Here is a 22,567-nt window from a genome sequence, read left to right as displayed (position 1 = left end):
AAGAAACATAAAATCCCAAAAGTAAGATGGTTGGGGCATACTAAAAAGATGCCAGGAAATAGATTTGTAAAAAAAATCATTGAAGAAGGGAATGGTGGTATAAGGAGGAGAGAAGGATCAAAGAAAAAATGGTTTGATGCAGTTTTGAAGGGTATTAGAGAGGTAGAACTGAATTGTAGCGCAAAAGTACAGAATCGCGACCTGTGGAGAAGAATTCTGAAATCAGAGAAAGACCGATACGTTAAGAAAAATAACTCGTCAGCTTTAGAGGCCTGATTTATATATTGCGTACCGTTGGTTGCTGGAACGTTGGAACTCAAAAGGATTCTCACTGGATAGAAATTATGTGTTAAGTTAATTGTCGAGGGGTATTTTGAGGCTTATGATTGAAATTGAAAAATTGTGTGAACGCTTTAGTCATTGTACCGCCCTAAAAGGCAACTATATTGAATAATTAAATAAATTCTATAAAAAACAAAGAAATTATTTTCATTGAGTCTAGTTATTCTCGCCAATTGTGTAAGTGACTTATTAATAATCTGTATAATATATATTATCAGTTAGTTATTAATAATTTCATAACCAATCATGATTAATTAATGAATTGTATAACTACACGTTAACACTTCGACCCACAAAGATTTTAGTGCAATACAGGCACCCGTAGCTAAATAATAAATATTTGAAATATTTTGATAAAGAACGTTTTATTACTTTCTTTATTCAGAATATATTGCCGTCAAGGTGATTTGTTTTAAGTAATGTTGGTATGAAAATGACACTTTTAAAAAATAACAAGCTTTTTGTTGGTAAAAATGTTCTAAAACAAAATGACTTGTAGTGGAACTTTGGTTAACCAATTTGATCAAGACAGTATAGCTTCCAGTTTTTCCTACTCTATTTGATATTATCTTTGATTCTTCTGATATTGCTACCACCTATCGTCCCATATTTGTACCATCGTCATTCCAGACACCACGTCCAAATGACATAGATCTAGCGAAAAAATATCAAATTGTTTTGTTTTTTTTTTCAAAAATATACAGACATCGACGCGGAGCACATATATTTCATTCGAAATAGCACATGGTTAAAGTTATTTATTTTTTGTCTTGCACATTTCAATTCTATTTGTTCTGGAAACAAATCTTAGGCATTTACGCAAATACCATAATTATTTCTTCACAAAAACGATGTGCTAATGTGGTTTTAACATAAAGTATTATTAATAGCGTCCAAAACTTATACTCAGTTTTACTGTCAAGAAGAAGTTTTTCGGAGAGGTTATCTTTTTCTCATTTTCTGATGTCCATGAGACTCACACTCATTTAAATCTTATTTGGGAAGAGGTTTTTGATTAAACAATTTCCAGTTATATGCCTTTGTTCATTTCTAACGATTTCTTTGCCTACTCAGAATCTAGCTGTATAAGATGGTTGATCTTTTAGTGGCCTCTGATGTTACTGGTGCGTTGAGAATGTCTATAACGACTTCGAACAATGCATTGTTGCCTCTTAAACCTCTCCACCTTACTATGATTAATTCGATAATTTCCATTTATAAGTCTTCTTTGATTTCATGCATTTCTCTTATTCTGGATCCAGCTGCATGTGATTGATAATCTTTTAGTGACCGCTGATGCTACTTGGTACGCTGAGAATTTCTATAGTGACTTCCACTAATTCATCTTTGCCTCATAAACTTCTCCATCATAATATGGTTGAATCAATAATTTCGAGTTGTATACATTCTTTAATTTGAAGGGATTTTTTCCTTACTCTAATTTCAGCTGCATGTGATGTAAAGTCTTCTAGTGGCCGCTGATATTACTGGTACGTTGAGAATCCCTATAGGGACTTCCTACAATTAATTTTTACCCCCTATACTTCTCCACCTTACTATGGTTGATTCAATAATTTCCAATTGTATATCTTCTTCGGTTTGAAGGGATTTTTTTACTCTTGTTCCAGCTGCATGTGATGGAAAGTCGGCGGCCGCTGATATTACTACTATACAATCTACAACAATTAATTTTTGCCTTCTAAGCCTGTTCACCTTACAGTACAGTTGTATGCCTTCTTTGATTTCCTGCAATTTGTTTTCATATTATGGATCCAACTGCATTAACTGCATTTGATGGATGATCTTTCAGTGGCTGCTGATGTTACTGCTACGCTGAGAATTTCTATAGCGATTTCCACTAATTCATCTTTGCTTCTTAAACATATCCACAATAATATGGTGGATTCAATAATTCCCAGTTGTATGATTTCAAGGGATTTATTTGCTTCGCTTGAAATTTCAATAGTGACTTGACCAGCAATTTCGAAGAAATGAATATTTTTATTTACCCTTATTTACTTACTAGTTTTTTATTCGATCCACATCTTTGAATGGAAGTGATTCCGTATTGACGATCTTGCGTGAGTATCTTGATATTTTTTCGTTGGTTTCTGATAATACCAGCGAATTCATCTTCCAAATAGACGGTATTATTATCATTTATGAAGGTATATAATTAAGGCAAATGGTTGAAATGAATTAATTACAAAGGTCCTGACACTGGAAGTCAAGACGCAGTCTGCACTAATCAACTTAATAAGAGATAAATTTGACTCTGCCATTATAGTGTTGAAGTTTTACGTGTTTGGTGTTATCAAGTGATTTCTCTTATATTATAGAAAGTGGCTATAGAGTGTATTGAATTTTCTGCAGGTAGTAGTTAATTAAAATATAATTTGTCTGCATGATTTGGGATCTCAATCATTAACCATGTTGTATTTGTCGTCGACATACTTTCAGCTGATGAAGGCTCTGGTGATTTCAAATGAACATGCAATAAAATCTGGTATGCGTGGAACTTCCGACAATTTCTAAGCCGTCTTACCAAAATATTTTTGAACTGAACATTAACGTTGACAAAATAAAAAAAAATAGACGATAAACTGTCAATAATAAACATAAATTCATCTGATATCAGCTATCAATTTTACGATTTAGCAAACTTCAGTATTTTACACAACCGACAATAAATTAAAGAATTATAGTCACATTAATAATAATTGAAGACGATACCTCAATGGGGTCGAAGTGGATTATATAAAACTGACAGAGAGATTAAACACAGACAAATTTATAGCAACGATAACTTAATGAGGTTAGAGTTCATAATAATAAATAAGTAATTGATGATAATGCGCCGCTGTGAAGAGGGTTGTTTTGGATCACTTAACTATAGCAAGAGTCAAGACATATGTCTAGTTTTTACTAAATAATGGTCAAAAAAAAATTCATAGATCAAATTTTATATATGAAGTAGATATATTTTTTGTGTTTCATATGATAAAGTTTCGATTTTTTTTCAGGTCATGACATAAAATCAAACAATGCGACCATGTCTACAGAAACAAATACTCACGAAACAGACCTGATTGATTTAAACGTCGGTTCTCCGATTCTCCCGAGAGCTTCTTCAATATCTACATCAGAAGCATGGTCAGAAGAATCCGACAATCTTTTAGATACCGAATTACCCGTGCTAGAAGAAAAACTACAAACAGCAAGTCAACTATCCACTCCGAAAATAATCTCGAGACGACCTAGTATAGACATCGAAGACATTCTCGTAGATATAGACGATACGTACGATATAATTAACGGTTTAGAAGATAATGAAGAATTTTTAAGAATATGTGACAACATAGAAGCATTAAACGTATTGAAGAATCTCGACGATGTTCTCGATGAAGAAGACAATAACAGCGAGGTTAGCTCCGTACAAGTTCAACAAGATATCGAAGATTGTTTGGAAGATTTAGATAATTACCTAAAGACCTTGGAGGACAGTTCAAGTGAGGATGAATGCTATTCGTCCAATTGCACCGAAGACCAACCGAGCGTTGAAAGTTCGATAACCACAGACGACATTGGGAATGAAATTGTAGCTGAAAATGAAGAAAGTAAGGTAAGTTTAATACCAGGGTGATTTTAAATATTTTTTTTTATAATTTGGAAGAATGATGAATTTGGTATTAATTAAATAAAAATAAAATAAAAGTTTTAAATTTAGAAGCTACACAAATTATGTTGGAATGTTAATAGCAAATCGCCTGTGTCTTGAACATGATGCAATTTGGTTTCAATAGAACCAAATACAAATTCTTCTTTTACAAGTAGAATAGATACCTGTTCCAAATAATTCTCACTAGCCTTAAGCTATCATTAATAGATGGCATGAAGATATAATTTAGATATGTGTTATTACCCAGAAGATTTTGCTTTAATTTATTTAAGCAAAGAATTTATTTTCGTTAGAGGCTTTTGCTTTAAGATTTAGTTTTCCAGAAAAAATATATGGTTACAAAAAAGGCTCAACTTACGACTGAAAACATTCTGGGGTGGGTTGGGAGTAATCTGATTGAGTGTATTGCAGCAAAGACCCAGACTGCTGTTTTTTAAAAGAAGTCTCCGAAATCGGTCCCTCCTGTACATAAAATATCAACGCAAATTCATCTGTTGAGTGTTGAGGTTGGGAGCACTTTATGTCGTGGCCAAATCAGCCAGGGCAGTTTCACAAAAACTTGGAGCCCTCCTTAAGATCAAAATATATACTATATACAACAGCTTCTAATCCTTTACAAGATTCCAGAGGATGTTTGATTCAATACAGAAGAGAGTAATTCAACTTATAGTCGATCCAGAGTTGATCAAGAACTTCGACAGCTTAGAGCATAGACTTGACACTATTTTGCTCATACTTCTACTGCAGATCTGTCCAACATAATACCACCTATTTGACAAGCAGACGTGACTCATGAACTTACCTACAAGTCTGTGGAATCAGCTACCAAGGCACGTCTTTCCCGAACACAACAACCTACAGAAGTTCAAGATCAATATTCACAGGCATCTCCACACGGCCTTGCTTTTTACAAGAAAATATGGCCATTTTTTGTTTACGAAAATTCAACTAATAAGTTCGCGGGAATAAAGGTTTTTACTAGCCCCCTCTGTAAGTTAAACTTTGCAAACGGTGACATATAACTTACGGCTACCGTCTAAAATTATTTCCAGCCATACGGGATGTTCCATAGTTAAACAAATCAAAAATACGATGTTTGTTGGTCTAATCTTTCTTGGTTTAACTGCAGATAGTCCTAATTCAAAGTTTCATAACTTCGGAAGTAGTCAGTAGAGTACTACGCACGATATTTTTCACGCGTCCCATGAAAATAAATCCATCAAAGTCAGGTCTTGTGATCTTTCCATCCATCTGTTTGGAAATCTTCTATTAAGATAACTTCAGCCAAATTTTTGTTCTGATATTTGAAGCAACATGCTTCACGAAGAAGAAAAAGTCTAAGACTTATACCTGTATGTCTGGTACTTTTTCTGGTGTTTGAGTTCTACTACTACTACTCTCAATAATTCATTGTCTTCATCGGTTGCAACTGTCGCAATAGTTTTTTTCTGCTTCGAATAAGCAACACTAGTTGTACCTTAAAATCCTTGCCAGCACCTTGCCGTTTCAAAATTAGTTTTTGCTAACGATCCCTTCAAGATATTTTTCTACATATATATATATAAAAAGGATGCTTTCACATCATTTGTCTATGCCATGTCAATTCTTTCTTGAATATTGTTTCATCTTTTATAAAGGTAATTTAGGTGTAATCGTTAGAGTAAAAAATAGAGAGCTGGAAGTATTTAGCTCAAATGAACAATCTTACATAAACGTTTGGTACACCTCTATTAAAAATTGACACCAGACGACTTGATAGAGCATTACTAATTACTAAATAATTTAGGATGAAGATTTGCGGCGCAAACTACGTCAAATGGAGGAAAACTACAGGAAGTACTTGGCTTCCGGGTCTGTTAATAACGCGTACGTCAATACAGAACTGAATGAACGGGAACGTAGACCTTCATCAGCCTGCGAGACAGTCAGTGAACCGAAAAATAGGAACCATCCGGCTAGAAATACCGTAGCCGTGGTCAGGAGGAAACGATCGTCATTACCAGATGCAATGGTTGGTGGTATACAGTCCAGGTGAGAAAATGCTTTAATAAAAATATATAGTTGCGAAATTTTTATAAAGACCGGAGTACAGCTTTTTCTAAATCACTACCAATGCTCACAATAAATTTACACAGCAAAACATTCATATGAGGTTACCAACTATATTATTGATGTAATTTATGAGGTCAAATAAAAAGCTATTGGGAGATCATCCAAATTTCGACTTTTTTAATAATTAGCCAACGCAGGCAAGATCTGGTACATCGTAGCTTTGATAGTATACCTATGTAAGAGTCACCATAATTTACAGATCTTCACATACATCTGCTTATTATAACATGTATGAGAAAACAGTAAAAACTATATTTTCTTATAAAGTCTATATTGAAATTAAATTCCTCTGTATCACATATAAGCGGAGCAGAAATAAACACTTCTTGAAGTGAAAGAACAAACCTAGTGCGTTGTTATGAAAAATTTCTCTGGCATTAATTTAGTAAGTCTCAAATTTTCTCGGTGAATGAATCCAATTATTGTATCTACTTTCTTTTGGCCCACTCACAAAATTAAATTTGCTTACTTTTTAAAGTTTCTTTGTATACTAACTCAGATATTTATATTATAAACCGGAGTTTTCTCTTCGATGCTCTCAAAAGCAAAATTCCTAATAATACTATTTATTTGAATCTCCGTCATTTAGTTTAAAAAATAAAGTTAACCGACCCTGTGCGCAATTATCACGGTTGATTTAAAAGATTTTTCGATATAATAGTACGAAACATTACTTCCAGGTGTTTCCCGGGAAGCCGGAAACCGTACCCAGCTGGTGAATCCGACGAAGAAATTGACTGGAGTTGGGTACAGGACGTAGCACGCGATATCACCCTAGAGAGGCGCGCACACGCAGCCGGAAACTGCTGTACCGGAACGGTTGTCTTGGAAACGCCTCGTATAACCGTCGCCCCCTGCAGTTCGTCAGCACCTGTGATGGATGAAGAACCCAAAGAAGACGTCAACAAAAGCACGTGGTTGCGTAGCTCCATGCGCAGATTGCGACATTTACCACTACCGAACGGCGACGCTACGTCGGGAGGGGAAGTTCCATCGAGTGGGGAACCTCAGGAGGTAACGTCGGTACGACCCGTCAGTGCGCCGTCGCGGATCGCAGATAGCGCGGTGCGGAATTCTTCGCGAGCTTCGAGATCTAGATCGCGTGCTAGTGCTGTGTCTAATGAACCTAGTGGTAGGGCACGAAGTAGTTCTGCGTCTTCTAGGTCTCCCAGACTTAGAAGTTTATCTTTTAGCGAAACTAGTATATCTTCGACTGTGGATTCGACTACTCCGAGCACCCCTATTACGACTACACAAACTACTCAAGAACCTGATACTCAAAATACTAGTCCTACAAGGTGAGTCAAATTAAAAATATTTAAAACGAAAATATTATATTTATCATACGGCCAAAGTCTGCCATACGAGGTGTAGTAAGAAAATACGGTGAATAAATTTCTATACCAGCAATTACTTGTGCTGTATCCATTTCAAATAGTACGCCTCATACTAGTGAGAAGTTTTAACCAGTTCAGGCTTGTTATTCTTCTATTATAGCCGCCTTACTTAGAGCTTGCATCGACTGTCGTGGAACATAGGTCTTGATTAATGCATTAATTTTAGTTTCGAGTTGAATAAGTGCTGAAGATGCTCGGGATACATTAATTGAAAACTGTTTATCTATTTATGACCCATTTACAAATTGTAATGAATTGGTTAAGACCGAGAAACGATCTATATAAAAAAACAGATGATGGCTGGAGGTGAGGATACTGACAAGTATGCCCCGAGTTCTGGTTCTACCATCAAATTACTGGACGGCATTTTCTCTGTACATGGACACCACAATATTATTATTTTGGATAATGCACAAAAACTTATCGTACTTGGACTCCCAGCCACCAACGAAGCGTCCAAACGATCAAGCAAAAGTTGGTGGCGATTTCTGAAGAAAAACCGTCACTGGCTGAGGAGGCCAGGGAAGTTTTTCCGTTGTGTAGAGCCACCCCTACTGCATCTGAAATTTCTCCAGCCGAATTCTACCTAGGAAGGAAAGTACGGACCGAACTGTATGTGTTTCAAGTGCACTTTTATCTCAATAATAAAGAAACTTGGCAATTTGGCGTTGTAACCGTGGTTCGCGCCGGACGTGTACTGAAACTACACATTAATCAACTTGGTTCGTCCAGGGTGCCAATTTCCAGCGGTTCAACTGAAACACAGACTGATAAAATAAACGACAGAAGTCCCTTCCTGAGTGTCATTGTGCAATTGTTTCTGTTTTAGAAGAATTTAGTTTCCCACAAAGAACAACATCATAATCCGTATACATAACCAGCATCTTTTCCAATCAATTTCCTATTACATAAGTATATCAGCGACTGTCTCCTTCATCATGACGATACCTAGTTTTACAATTTGCTTATTATTCCCAAAAAAATGTTCAAATCTATCCAGATCCACAAGATTACATTACGAAATTTCTGGCTTTTAATATTCTACGGCTATTATCGCGCGTGGAATTAAATTGAGAATTTGTACTTATTGTCAATTTATTTATTTGGGCAAATCAATGAAATTTGAGTATTTAATACAGTTTCTTCAATCTGACAGTTCCATCATCATTTTTAGCTTGAATCTGTGTTATTACGGTCTATATTTGAGAACTTCCTCTTTTAGAAACTTACCAATATGATATTTCAAACTGATCTAAAACCGTCAAAAATATTGACATTTTTTAATACTGTCAAAATTGTTTATGGGACGAAGAATGTGGAGCCACCATTAGATCCATTCAAAATAATTTAAAACCCATGAAATTCGGTCAGTACCACGTTGAGTGTGAAAAAGATTCCATAGAGTCATTTTAAAACCTTCTGTAACTTCTTGTAAACCTGCTAATGAATTATCCAACACCTAAACATTCCATTCAATTATATGATAATACGATGTTGTCTTTTTTAGTAATCATTTCTGGCAATGACCCGAATTGTATTTTTTTACAAATTTAGGAAAATCAACCTTGCCTATTAGGTTATTAGTATCATGAGTTGTTTTTAATCTTTAATTATTATAATGTATCCGAATTTCACAATTTTTGTTATGTCGCAATTATTCACTTATTGATTTAGTGTTTTAGAAGCAACAAGAAGTTGTAAATAAAGAGAAAAGGGTAATTAAATATATAAGAAAGGTTTATATGGCACCTTTCACTGTCATATTTGTTATATCTTCATTTTTCTCAGGAACTACCTAATTTGAATTCATTAGATTTATAGAATGCATCTAGGTACTTTTATTGGGTAATACATAAAAATCTTGTAATAAAATTAATAAAATCCTTGAGAGACTCACTCGTATTGCACAAAATGAATTTACGGATTCACTGTGGTGTGTTTCCGTTCCACTTTTCATCTTCGTTTTTACCTTTTACACAAGTAACCGAAGCAACCAATGCGTGTAAAAAATCCTTTAATGTAATCTTCCTTTGTTCAATAGCTTTTGTATCTCCAATCGCTTCTTTATATACGATCGTGAACTATTTTGCAATTAATTTTTAACAACATTTATAGATTGAAAAAGAAGAATGGTCTATATTAATTTTTCAAAAGATTCACTCTTGGGATGTAATAATAATTAAAAATAAATTTTGCTATTTTCAGCACTTAGATTAGAAACTCATTTAAATGAATAATCATTTGAAAAACATTTTAAGTCAATTCGTGACTGAATTTATCCCTAATAAGTAATATATACATTTTGTCTACATATGGTGGTGACAAAAGGCCTTATAATTCACTTTTCGAAAAAAAAAACGTTATTTTTTATAAAAAGTATTGCATGGACTACAACTTAATTTGCAATCATCAGATAACGAAATTTATCAGTCGTATAAGAGGTTCGATAATAATCAATATTATCTATTTACATTAAAATAATATTTTATTTGGGAAATGGAAAAAAATTTAAAGTGAACAGAGTATAAATTCACAGCATTACAAATTGACAAGCCTGGATCAAGGGTGTTGCAAGTTTTCCTGTAATCTGACAAACTTGTTCCGAATGGCCAACGATAGCTAGTAATATAACTGCAGTTGCACCCGCCCTTACTCATGATAAAAACTGAGTCCATTATCAAATGGTTCGACGAGCCTTTGGCTCTCAACATTTCCTTTTTTCACCCCTCTTGCGGCCGTGGGTGTACTGCACAACATCACTACAATACTGGATAATTTTTGCCTATATAAAGGCCAAACCTGAAATATCCTTCACTATATACGAACAAGTTTCATATCCCATTCACAACCAACCCAGCGAATCTCCCCCCCTCTCTCTGTACCTCTGTCTGTTTCAATAGACAAGCTTCGTAGGATCCAGCACATCTACCAAGAGCGGGACCAAGAATATATAGTAGATATCATGGAGGAAACCTTCAGATTAATATATAAAGAGCTGAGAACTCATTCCAATATCTAATTTTGACAGCTGCTGACTAGACCAGGCATCTAATGCCGAGAAAACATCGAAGAAAAGAAACAAAGAAAAAAGAACGTTCATCTACACTTCCATTGAACTCATGGATGTAGAAAGGGGAGAAAGTAGCAGGGAAAATTGAAGACATCATCGAAAGAAATATGGGAGGATGAAGGAATGCATCATTCTTTGAATGTTGCATTTTGAGAGTGGCAGGTCAGGACTAGGTATATGTGTATGTCTGTGTGAAGTCAAGTCTTCGACGTTTTCTGCTTTTTTTTATGAAACCTGGTGTACCTGTTCATTAGTTTCTTTTTACTTGGTCTAGTTGTTTGAAAGCAGCCATTTTCAAAGTATCGTAAACATCCCACCACTTTAATTGCATTCGATAGCCGAGCGGACTAAGGCGTCAACCTCCGGATTCGCCGGTCGTGGGCTCAAATTTGCCATTAAATCAAACTAAACGGTGGAAAATAAATATAGTTTAAAAAAAACGCTTTAAAATAAGCTTAAAACAATAATGAATGAAAAATACTATTATGATTCCTTGATTACATAAGATAGTACTGGTTGAGGTATTTTTCTTACATTCTCATCTAAGATATGGCATATTTCAGAAATGAAAACTTTTCATCTGCAGGGATTAGATGTTTTTATTTACAAAAGTTTAAATTAAATAATCATCTTAATACACTGTCAATAACGAATAACTCCGTAGAAAGAATATGCTACAGCTCTGAAATTACACATTTTTGTGGTTATTATGGAAGTTACAGTATTTTTTGTAGTGTATTGATTGAAAAAATATTAACCTCTACTCGTACTACATTTTCTCTTTCCACCCATTGACCCATATTTGGCAACTTTTAACTTCATGACAACAATCCACTTCCGTAGAGAAAACAACACAGTATTTATTTCGCAATTTCGTTTCTTTATTTGGTAAACATCTTCGTCGTCTCATCTAAAGGTCTACAAAGATATGATTCATTCATACTTGCCGTTATCGAAAACAAACATTTATTTATTAGGTGAAAGTATGGGTTATTTTCTAAGTATTATTTATCGATGTCACTTATTAATTCAATGGAGAAGGTTTTTAATGTAATTAATGAAAATTCAACGACAATCAACTTTTGTTTACGGTTTCACTTCGCTGCCGTTTTAATTTGTGGCTTTTTGCTGAGTTTTCATTTTTATTTACTTTTAAGCCCATTTCGAGCAGGAGTTCCGAAAACGGCAACTCACCGATTGGCTTCAAATTTTTACCAGATATTCTATCACTCTGATGGAGAAATTTTACACACACACTTCAAATAGGTATGCCAGACCCTTCCGGCAAAAAAGTGGTTTGCGTGATTTTTGTCTAAAAGCCAATAAAATTTACTGTCGAATACATTAAAAAAATTAATACCCGCGATAACGGTAAAACATTTTTTCATTTTTTTAATAATTTTCTTACATTGTTTCGGTAATATCGGTAATAGGAATCTACGCATACGGAGCTTTCAGTGTTACCGACTAATAGTACTTTGGAAGAGAAAACTTCATCAAGTATTTACCTTTGTTTTGAACAAAATAATAGTCAATACTTTATGATCACGCCTCGTGCAAGAAATAGCTTGTTTTTGGAATAATGAAATTTAAATTTTGTCATATCAAGGACTGAAAATTGCTCAAAACATATTTTGATATTCATATCTATTAATTCGTTTTCAATGTCATATGAAGATTTAGTTTAAGAAATTTAAGAAATCTTATGAAGTGACTCAATTGAGATGTTTGGAATTGTTTCATTTTTCTTCCTAATAATTTATATAATTTGTATATATGTAGCAACTTCAAATATTCTTGAATAAATAACCGTTCAGATTAAAACTATATATACACCTCCTTTTTTTTCATAATTAGTCACGTAATTAGTGATATTGTTTTAATTTCACAACAAAGTTTCGTGACGTTTCATTTGTTTCAATTTTGTTAAAATGTATTTTTGTTTGAAGTGAAGTGATTGAATGTATACCAAGTTTGTGCTGGTATTTTGAAATTTAATACTTACATCGAAATCAATCTGATTTTAATTTCAAAAATCGAAAAAAAACTTGTTGCTGGTGTGGTAGAAAGTTAAGGTCATTTTTGTGGTGGTTTTGTGGCAATTATCAAGTTACTGAAGGTTTCAAGAGAAATATCACCTATCAATTAAATTGATACTATTTGTGAGTATACTTTATTAAGGATTAGTTTATGATTTACTGTATATTAAATGTCTTAATCCTCCACTCTACGGTTCTTGAAGAATCAACTTAAATTATATGATGTATGTGAGCTTGTATGGATTTGGGTCTCGTATACACTGCAACCAAAGGATCTATTTTGTCCCCCTTTCTTGCTGATCTATTAATCCCACTCCTTTTAAAATGTCTAAACAAGAAAAAATAAGAGACTTATAATCAAAACAATGGGAAAACAACAGCCTTGATGGTTTGGACACCATTGTAGAATGTAGAACAACAGATCGCCAAAAAGGATTTAGTAAGCTAGAAAAATGGAAAAGATATCTTGGAAAAACACAATTGTCGAAAATTTTAAAGGACAAATAACATGGAAAAAGCTAGAAATAGAAAAGAGCGACAGATATTTGTAAGTTTGTTCTGAATAAAAAGATTCCCTGTTTCAAACTCGACCTTTTTAAAAGAAAGATCTTATTAGCTTCCAACAAGATATAGTGTCTCCAAATTCCATGGTAGATTTTCTAATGGATGGATTGTTTACAAAACAGAGACTCAACGTTTGAAAATTATGAAGAAAAAAATGTCAGCTGCATGTAGATAGTTCCAGATTTTAGAAAATAATCTATGAATTGAATAAAATTAATTTTGTTTTGTTCTCTTAAAAAGTAATAAAAACAAAGATCAAACATTTGTATTTTTGAAAAGGTGTAACGACTTGGGAAATAAGGGATCACTTTAATTTGATATTTCAGGAGTTGAGTAATTTAACAGAAAAATAGCCTAAAATTAGTTTCCCTTAAAAATAGTGGTAATCTGGCTTAGTATATTTCTCAATTTTCTATAAAGACCGAATCATATGTGATTTAAATTGTCCTCTTTAAGTAGTAAAATAAAAACTAATCTTATTCTTCTACAATCTAGAATAAACCGTTTTGTTATAATTTGGGGCAAGCTAAACTTGATTCATTTTCAATCAAATCACCCTCGAGTTCTATTTTTAGTACAACAATTGGTATTTTGTATGATTCAACGCTGATATATAGATCAGGTAGGTAAACATAATAAAAAAAAGGATGTGTAAACTGGCATACACAAAAGCGGATCAATAGCGATAGGATATAACCGTGAAGGTCAAGACATTAAATTGTTCCCCTCTCGTTAAATCACTCAAATAAATTACACAGGCCTACAAAAAAAATTTTTTTGGGTGCCTAGTATTTTTGAGCTGATTTTAACTATATTTTTATTGCTGAATCTAAATATGGAAGCAGTTTTTCTGTATCAGCTCTAGATTTTTAGATAAATTCACTTATCTATCAATGCTTTTTTCTATTTAATACTTTCAAGTATGAGTGTTGTAAAATTTATACAGGGATAGATTCTTGTATATTTTCCTTATTGTCAGTCTTCTTTTGTAACAAATTGAATTTAAAATAATAATATTTATGAAATAACTTATTATTTTACAAAATAATTGTTATTTTAATTCATTTATTACAAAAGGAAGACCAACAATATGAGATATCTAACTGATTGGTTGACAAACTGTTAACAGGTGGGATTTAATCCTACTTATTAGTGTCATACGGTTAGTTCCATAAAAATCCGATAGATGGAGCTGTCCAGTATCTGAAGTGACCTTCAAAACTTCAACTGCAGTTGAGAGTTGAGGTCTGTTTGTGAATTCCGGCGGTTTAGATAGATAGAAATTTCTCTTTAGTAACGATTTGTTGAAAAGTGAATCTAAAACGTAGATTGTTAATGTGAATTGCTGTATTTGTGTTCTTGAATGGAAATAAAATGAGTTCAAGTAGAAGAAGCTTGCAATGATCCTTTAGTTCCACGAGAGAAAATCATCTTTCCACCACTGCATATCAAGCTGGGTCTAATGAAGCAGTTTGTAAAGGCTCTTGATAAGAATGGATCATGCTTTGCTTATATAGGGAAAAAAATCCCTCAGCTAAGTAAATAAAAAATTAAAGCAGGAATATTTGATGGCCCACAAACAGGACAGCTTATTAAAGACCCCGACTTCATAAATTCAATGATTGAGATTGAACTAAACGCCTGGAATTCATTTGTTTCAGTTGTCCAAAATTTTCTGGGTAAACACAAAGCCGAAAATTATGTCAATGAGATGCTGAATAATTTCAGATCACTTGGGTGTAACATGAGCATTAAGGGGCACTATTTACACAGCCACTTAGATCCTTTTCTTGATCATTTAGGCGACATTAGTGAGGAACAAGGTGAAAGATTTCACCAAGATATAAAATGTATGTAAGATGGCTATCAAGGAAGATGGAATACTCACATAATGGCAGATTACTGCTGGTCTTTAAAACAAAACGGGATTGTTCTAAAATATATTCAAGAATATAAGAACGCAAAAGAAGTTTCTGAAATGTTTAGTGAGTAATTGGTTTAAATGGTGAGTTTTTCTGTTTTCTATTGTATATAATGAATAATATCTGTAATATCTGAGTAATATAATAAAAATTCCTTGTTTAATTTGTTTCTTTAAACCATAGTTTTTTAAAATTCACAAAAATGTTGATATCTTAAAAATTCGAGCTGATAGGCAAAAACTAATAGCATATTTGAATTCAGAGCATCAAATTCATAAGAAATCACCTCCAAAATCTTCGACACCAAAACCACTGTTGACCAGTATTATTAGTTCATTGTTTCTAATTTTCATTATGTTTTAATAAGATGATATTAACAAATTCTCACAAGTTTGATATTCATTTTGTGTTGTATTTATTATTATTATTATTATAAGCCAAATTATTTCAATAGTTAATTAACATTCATTTTGGTATATATACTTAATACCTATATATTAGCTTGAAAAGTTAGTCATTTCTATCTGGTTTGTTTTTCTTAATAAGGCATTTGCTTCATGTGTTATTACTATATTAGATTTCAACAATGATGATAATATTATTGATAAACATGCTCAATAATACGAAGTACAGTTTAAACATCAAACCTGACAGAAGCTCTAACGGTCCCACCTCCTATATTGTTTATATTCTTCACTCTTAATGCAAGACTACACATCCAAGAAGGTATTGTCATAAACGGAAATGTGCAGCTACCCAACGGAGATATCATACAGGCAACTCAGCCCAGGAAATCAACACGTATGCCATGCTCCTTTTGGAATCCGGGAATGGATGAAAATAGATCTATGAAGAATTCAGAGATTAAACTAACCTAACCTAACCTAACTTTACCAAGACGCCTCAATTTTCATTTAATTAAGTATTTTAAAGTTTGGAATACACATTAAAAAGAGTACACTTCCATGCTTTATTAACCACAATCTCACTTCTGTCCACTCGATACTTCCTACCTTATCTATTTCCCGCCTTACTTCCTGTAGCCATTTTTTCTTTGGGCGTCCTCTTCTTCTTTTGTCTCGTTCTATTCCTTCCAGAACCATTCTCACAATTCTCTGCTGTGACCATCTGGCCTTGTGTCCTAACCATCTTGCTCTTTGCGATCGAAATATTTGGTTACTTTAGACTTATTGTGTATCATCGTTAGTTCTCTGTCTTGTACAGATACCTTCTGCCATTTTAACATCGCCATATATTTTCAGACTCTATTAATATATTTGTAATTTGTTTTTAGAAATGACAATATTTAACTCAAGATACTTATTTATAGAACACATCGTAATATTTTGTAATTTCGTATGGTCCATTTTAGGTAGTTGACTATTAAATTGATTGCTAAATATATTTCTGATCATTTCTGCACATTTACGAGTATTTCGCACCAACTGTTGAAATCAGCGTTTGCTACGGCGACCCACTTTCGATCGAGACTTTGCCATTTTTGAATGAACGCGTGTCTCGAGACAATATACAATAATAAATAAACAATGGATATGAAAAGTGTTTTGATTAACGAAACAATTCTATTTTGTGCTGTCGATCCATTTTATAACGACAAGGTTTTGTGAATTATCATGTTTGTTTCAATAAAATGTTATGTCAAATATTCAGGGTAGAATTCAGTTACAACATAAAACAACTAGTTTTTCTTTATTTAATTAATCATTCGATTCGATAATGCTGTAAACATGGGATAAACATATCGATATTTGCAAAATAGATTAAAAAGTCATTGATACGAGCGGTAGTAAATCCGTCCTTTTGGTATGGTAAATTCAATCAAAGAAATTTAAAATGCCATGAATTGGATATTATTAAAATATTTAAATTGAGTAAGGAAAATTGAACAACTGTCAGGTACCTATATGTAAACTTTTCAAAAATGTCGAGATTCATACAAATACAATAACCTAACCTAATCAAACCTGAGATATGAAAATCTAGTTACAAACATCCTGAGCCGGAATCAACTAGAATATATTAAGAATATATTAAAGATAATAGAGATGAGTAGGATTAAAAAAATAAAAACGATATAAAAATTTATCAACTACATCTTGAAGAGTTACTAATATTCTATTATTTTACATAGTCACCAACCAAGATGTGGCACGCAGCCCCTCGGCATCCTCAAAACGCTGTTCTGCGGTAGAAATTTTTAGAAAGTTATAATCACTAGTTAAAAGGTCGGGACTATAGGGTGGATGTCATATAAAAACGAAATTTTTCATTTTCGTTCTAGAAAATCTATCAGAATTTGAACTGCGACATTCCTACTAACTAATCTTCGTATCTACAATTGATTTGAATAGTTGATTGGTCCTTTTTTGTCTATTAAACTTAAAACAATAAAAGTTAATAATTGAGATGTTCTTGTAATAAATAATGCTTCAATCCAATTTAATGTTTATCTGTAGAAACATGCTGCAAACAAATCAAAACTTAAGAATACGGAATTCAAGAACACAGTGGATGTAGGATATATCAACGAATAAAGGTAGAAGGGATACAAAAATTTGTGGTAATCATCATGATATAAGACTATATGATTCGTCCTTTGTAAAAACAGGACAATACCTACAGAAGTACCGAGAAATTTCAGTTATGAATCATTTGATAGCAGCCGGGTAATCTTATTGTCCAGGACAGTTTTAAAATTTTTTCTTCAGATGTTTTAATGGTAGTTTTTGACTGATTTAATAACTATGTATAAACCACTGACCTACCAAATTTAAATTTTATCTGTTAGAATACAGAACTTCGAATTAGTCTAAAAATAATGTTCACAAAAACACTATTGAAACGGATTTGAATTTTCTGCTTTCCACTTCCAATTCTTTGTGAGTTTATTTGTCAAATTTTTTTTTTATTTCAATGATGTTTCGACTGTGGAGTCCAGGACCTAAGAAATAGTGATCGTGTACCAAGGATGTTGTTAGAACGATATTGTTCAAATCGATGCAACGAATCGATGAAATATTTGTGAAGATTGATGATTCACTGGAATTGGAAAAGAAATACACCACACACGATTTATCTCTAATTGTAAATTAGTTATAAGTTTGTCGAAATAAACCGTGTGAAACGGGTATCACATTTTTTAACTTAAAATGGGCTTCAAACGGTCCCGCATTCTTTCAAGTGCCAGACAATTTTCGGGATGGAACGAGGGTCAGCATCTGGTTTATTGCATGATGAAAAAATCGTAAATAAACGGTCATGTTTTGCTGTAAGCTGTCTTAAAACATAATAGAGTGACAGTTACTTCACATGATTTATACTTATTTGTTGTTAAAATTACGTGGCTGCTCGAAATATCAATTTGTAACTGAACCTTTTCAATTCCTAAACATACCTCATATCTATAAAGAAAAAGTGAAGGTCAACACAGTTGCTGACCATCTGTGTGGATGTACATAAAAGATAAAAAGCTATTTGGGGCTTTGGCAACATCTGTATGGGATTCATAAGAGTTTGTTGAAAATCGTCCAATAAAAACAGTTTCTATTTATTATTATTATTTGAAGTTGCTTGATTTTCTTGTCCTCGAGGACGTGTTTTTCATTTTTAATCTTCCTGTTATTTTAGTTTATTGTAATTTAATTTTTGGCAATGTGATTTCTTCTCCTGTCTGTTTTCTTGGCGTGAGACTGTTTCTATTTCCAAAGTGATATTTGTATACTAAACTACGCTTTAAATTTAAGTGTGGGAAGGAGTCAAATCATCTCTAGCCCGTGATAAAATCCCTTCTATATTACCCACTTTTGGGTAAATAAGAATATGATATGAAGTAAGAAATAGGAATATACTGTTTCATGTAAAAAAAGAATAATAGAATAATATAATAAAAGAACATAACAGAACACTTGTTTACATTGTAAATGCATCAATTACATTTTCTTAGGATTAACAGTAATTTTAAAAATATTAGATGAACAAGTATCAGACAGAGACGGATCAACCAAGAAATTTGTACTTAATAGTTGATTTATTGTGGTAACTATAATTGAGTGGTAACACTGATAAACAAAACTAGACGAACAATTGAAAGTTTTCAATTTTTATTTGATGATACGTCAAATATAAAATTATTTCAAAGTTTTGTTTAAAAATACAAGGAAATGGGCGAAGAACGAGGTGAAGAATTTAATTGCACACCTCCAAAATTACGTAAAGAGACAGAAGAGGCCATAAATAGTTTGCTTCGCGCACGGTTTACGACTTCGTTTACTAAATGTTTTACCTGAAAACATTTTTGCAAAGTTATGAACCTGAAATGTTCAAATTTTTCAAATCTCCTTCTTTCTTCCATAATGAATCTAACGCCTGTTCCCTCTTCGATATCTTTCCTCATCCTAGCTCTAGATTTCCACTCCACCACTTTCGTGGTCAAATTCTAGTCCGTGTTCCAATTGGAGATTTTTGTCATTCGACTTATACGTTGGTTTCATTGTTTTTTACGCTGTGATACCATTCGTTAATGTTATCTACGTTACATGATGTTTTCGCTTCTTTCCCGGTCTTTGGTTTTCCCGAGATCCGCCTGAGAAATTGCATTTCTGTGGTCTCCAAGAGTTGTTTCTGGTTTTGTTTCTGATTCATAGGTCATTAAAGGTATGATTGTCGCTTTCTAAATTCGTGCCTTTATTTCTTGTCTTAGGTTCCGCTACACTGCGTTGTGAAGACATTATTGCTCTAGCTACTTGTCCCCTTGGTACTTGAATTCTTGAGTTCTAATTTTCATCTGATGGGCTCTTTTGTTGGGGTTTCCTAGATTAAAGATATAATCGGATAGCACAGAATTTTTATTTCTTTGTTAGTTGCATCTTTTTTATGATTTCATCCATTATTATGATGAATAACATGATTTGGTTTGTTGTCTGTCTACTGTAATACGGTCAAAAGCTTTTGTGAGGACATTGACGCATAGGAATACTGATTTATATTATATTTTATGGATTTTTTAACCAATTGGCGTAGGATGAATACTACGCACTATCTTCCTGACCAGAATCCTTGCTACTCGTCTTCTAGTATTGTGATCGAGTTCATTTTGTTGCTGATAACTTTTGTAACGAGTTTCAATTTCAACTTTATCTCTGTATGTATCTCTGTAGTTAACCGATTCTCGTTTATCTCTTTTTTAAAGTAGCAGAATTTTTTGGATAAGATTTGTAAGTACTTGTGTGAGATGTTGGCCACCGTACTTCAGTAGTTCATTATGGACTCCATCCTGTCCTGGAATTTTTTGTTTTTTAATATCATCAGGGCTTGGTCGACTTTTTGAATGGTGACTTCGACGTTATTCCTTATGCGCGGTATGTTGCTTTTCTTAGTACTACCTTCTCCTTTTCAAACATGTTTTGTGTAATAAATTTTGGTAGGTATGCCAATAGGGACGTAATGATGATTGTTCAGTTTGTTTTTTTAAGAATGGCGATGAACATTTTAAGAAATAGTGAAAAAGACAGATAGAGGCAGCGGTGCATTAAGTGGAACTATAAAAATGAAAAAAATATCGAGTTCTAATTTGATATAGGGTAACTTCAACTCTTATATAATATGATTTGATGAAAAAGAGCGTTACCACAGATAATTCCGCCCTCGTAATTATCGATTCTTTGCACTACTAACTTAGTAGTGCCACACTTTCATTGCCGCCAGTACGGTCGTCGAAGTAGTAACATAAAGAGAACGATCGTCCATCTAGTAGGACAGGTCACCGATCTCGAGCGGTAACGGTGTGTATTTCCTCGGCACTGATGAAGGTACCAATGGTATCAGCAGTACTCTTCCGCTCTTCGACGACCATGATGCGCGAAATTGTCTGACATTTGTTTGTGTTTGAAGTGCAACGATTTTTATTACACGGAATACTCATGGTGTTGTTTCATTTGTTTTCTAAGTAAGTTGGTTCTAGAAAATTGACGGCTTGTTAATCGTTTTCTGAAACTTCCATTTTATAAACTTAAAATTTATTAGTTTTATTATATTTTAGAATACTGTAACTTTTTCATAATGTATTGTTATTTACTTTTATAGAGGAAAGGAATAATATTCGTATCCAGACTCTTTAATTGTCGGTGTGATAATTATCATTACTACAATTTTTCATAATGTACTGGTATTACAATTTCGAAAGTATTTACTTGAATGTTTGCCAAAAAATGAGTTATATAATCCTTTGTTCATTATTAGATCAACTGACAACATACACAAAGGATATTTATTCCAATAACGTAATACAATTTTTTTGAAACACTTTCGAAATGTACACATTTATGTTCAATTAAATTTGCAGACATTGAACAAAACTTGGCGATCAGACAACTTCAATGACGCGAGGAAGCTTGTTATTAAGGTTTTGAATAGTTAATTGAGAAATATTTGCCAATAACTCTTATAAAATACTTGGGATAGGTACAAGATGCCAACAGTCTCTATAAAACATCCCATTCTGATTTATTGGATGTAAGTCATGCTGACGTGGTGGTCACTCTATGATCTGTTTATTAATTTCAGTCAACTGCTCTATAACAATCTTTACAAAGTAAGTCCGAGCATTATCCTAGATAAAATTGTTTGTAGATATCTCTAAAATCTATATTCAATTTTTCGCATAACTCAATCGGGCTTAGGTTGAGCGACTATGACGACGAAATCATTACTTTCAGTATATTTGTCTCTCGAGGCTCGGCTCGAGGAATGGTTGGGATCGTTAGATAAATTATCTGTTGATCAGGCTACAGTACTACATTTTTCTTTAATATTTTTATACTTACATTTAAAATCCTTCTTATTTTCACCAGTTCTCCACTTGACCTTCCTCTAAAACAACTCCCAGTTTCATGCGTCCAATTTTTATGTTATTCAGCCCACTTCCAAAACAACTCCCAGTTTCGTGCGTCCAATTTTTATGTTATTTAGCCCACTTCAAAAGTCTTCAAACGAATTCTCTTTACTGCCACTCTTCCAAAACGACCAGCTTCTCTCAATCCCTTTTTCACTGTAGAAGTATTTAAAGGCTGATATCTCTAGATCCGTGATTCATCTATCACATTTTCGATGCCATCCTGAACGTTTTCTAGGGCCTAAGCTCTTGGTGGATGCATATTTTTTCACGTTGTAGTCCACGGTACGTCGAGGTTTTTTTAATTCAGCAGCAATGGTACGGCTATTTTTGCCTAGAAGTTTCAACCGATAGTTCCTTGGGTTTTACCCATTTGAAAAGTTACAAGTCTGAATTTGCGAGAACGAAAATAATCGAATACTAACTAATATTAATAGAATTAATACAAACATATGTCATCGCAATCACCGAAGAAATATAAAAATGCTCTAGTATCAAGTATTATTTTAAAATTTAATGAATGTATTACGAA

At 33.3% G+C, this 22,567-nt stretch overlaps 1 protein-coding gene across 2 annotated transcripts in view; it reads left to right on the top strand.

The window, feature by feature from the left end:
- The window catches only part of LOC130441505 (sodium-dependent transporter bedraggled), a 52,818-nt gene that overhangs the window by 9,335 nt on the left and 20,916 nt on the right, over positions 1-22,567 (top strand). For both annotated transcript variants that reach the window (XM_056775222.1, XM_056775221.1), the window contains exons 2-4: positions 3,366-3,964; positions 5,808-6,052; positions 6,814-7,431. In XM_056775222.1, coding sequence (XP_056631200.1) covers positions 3,366-3,964; positions 5,808-6,052; positions 6,814-7,431 — 1,462 coding nt within the window. The remainder of the gene's footprint in view (positions 1-3,365; positions 3,965-5,807; positions 6,053-6,813; positions 7,432-22,567) is intronic.

Source organism: Diorhabda sublineata, chromosome 3 (genome assembly GCF_026230105.1).
Source record: "Diorhabda sublineata isolate icDioSubl1.1 chromosome 3, icDioSubl1.1, whole genome shotgun sequence".
Lineage (NCBI taxonomy): Eukaryota > Metazoa > Arthropoda > Insecta > Coleoptera > Chrysomelidae > Diorhabda > Diorhabda sublineata.
Note: the sequence above shows the minus strand (reverse complement) of the source record. Positions and strands in the feature narration are given on the sequence as shown.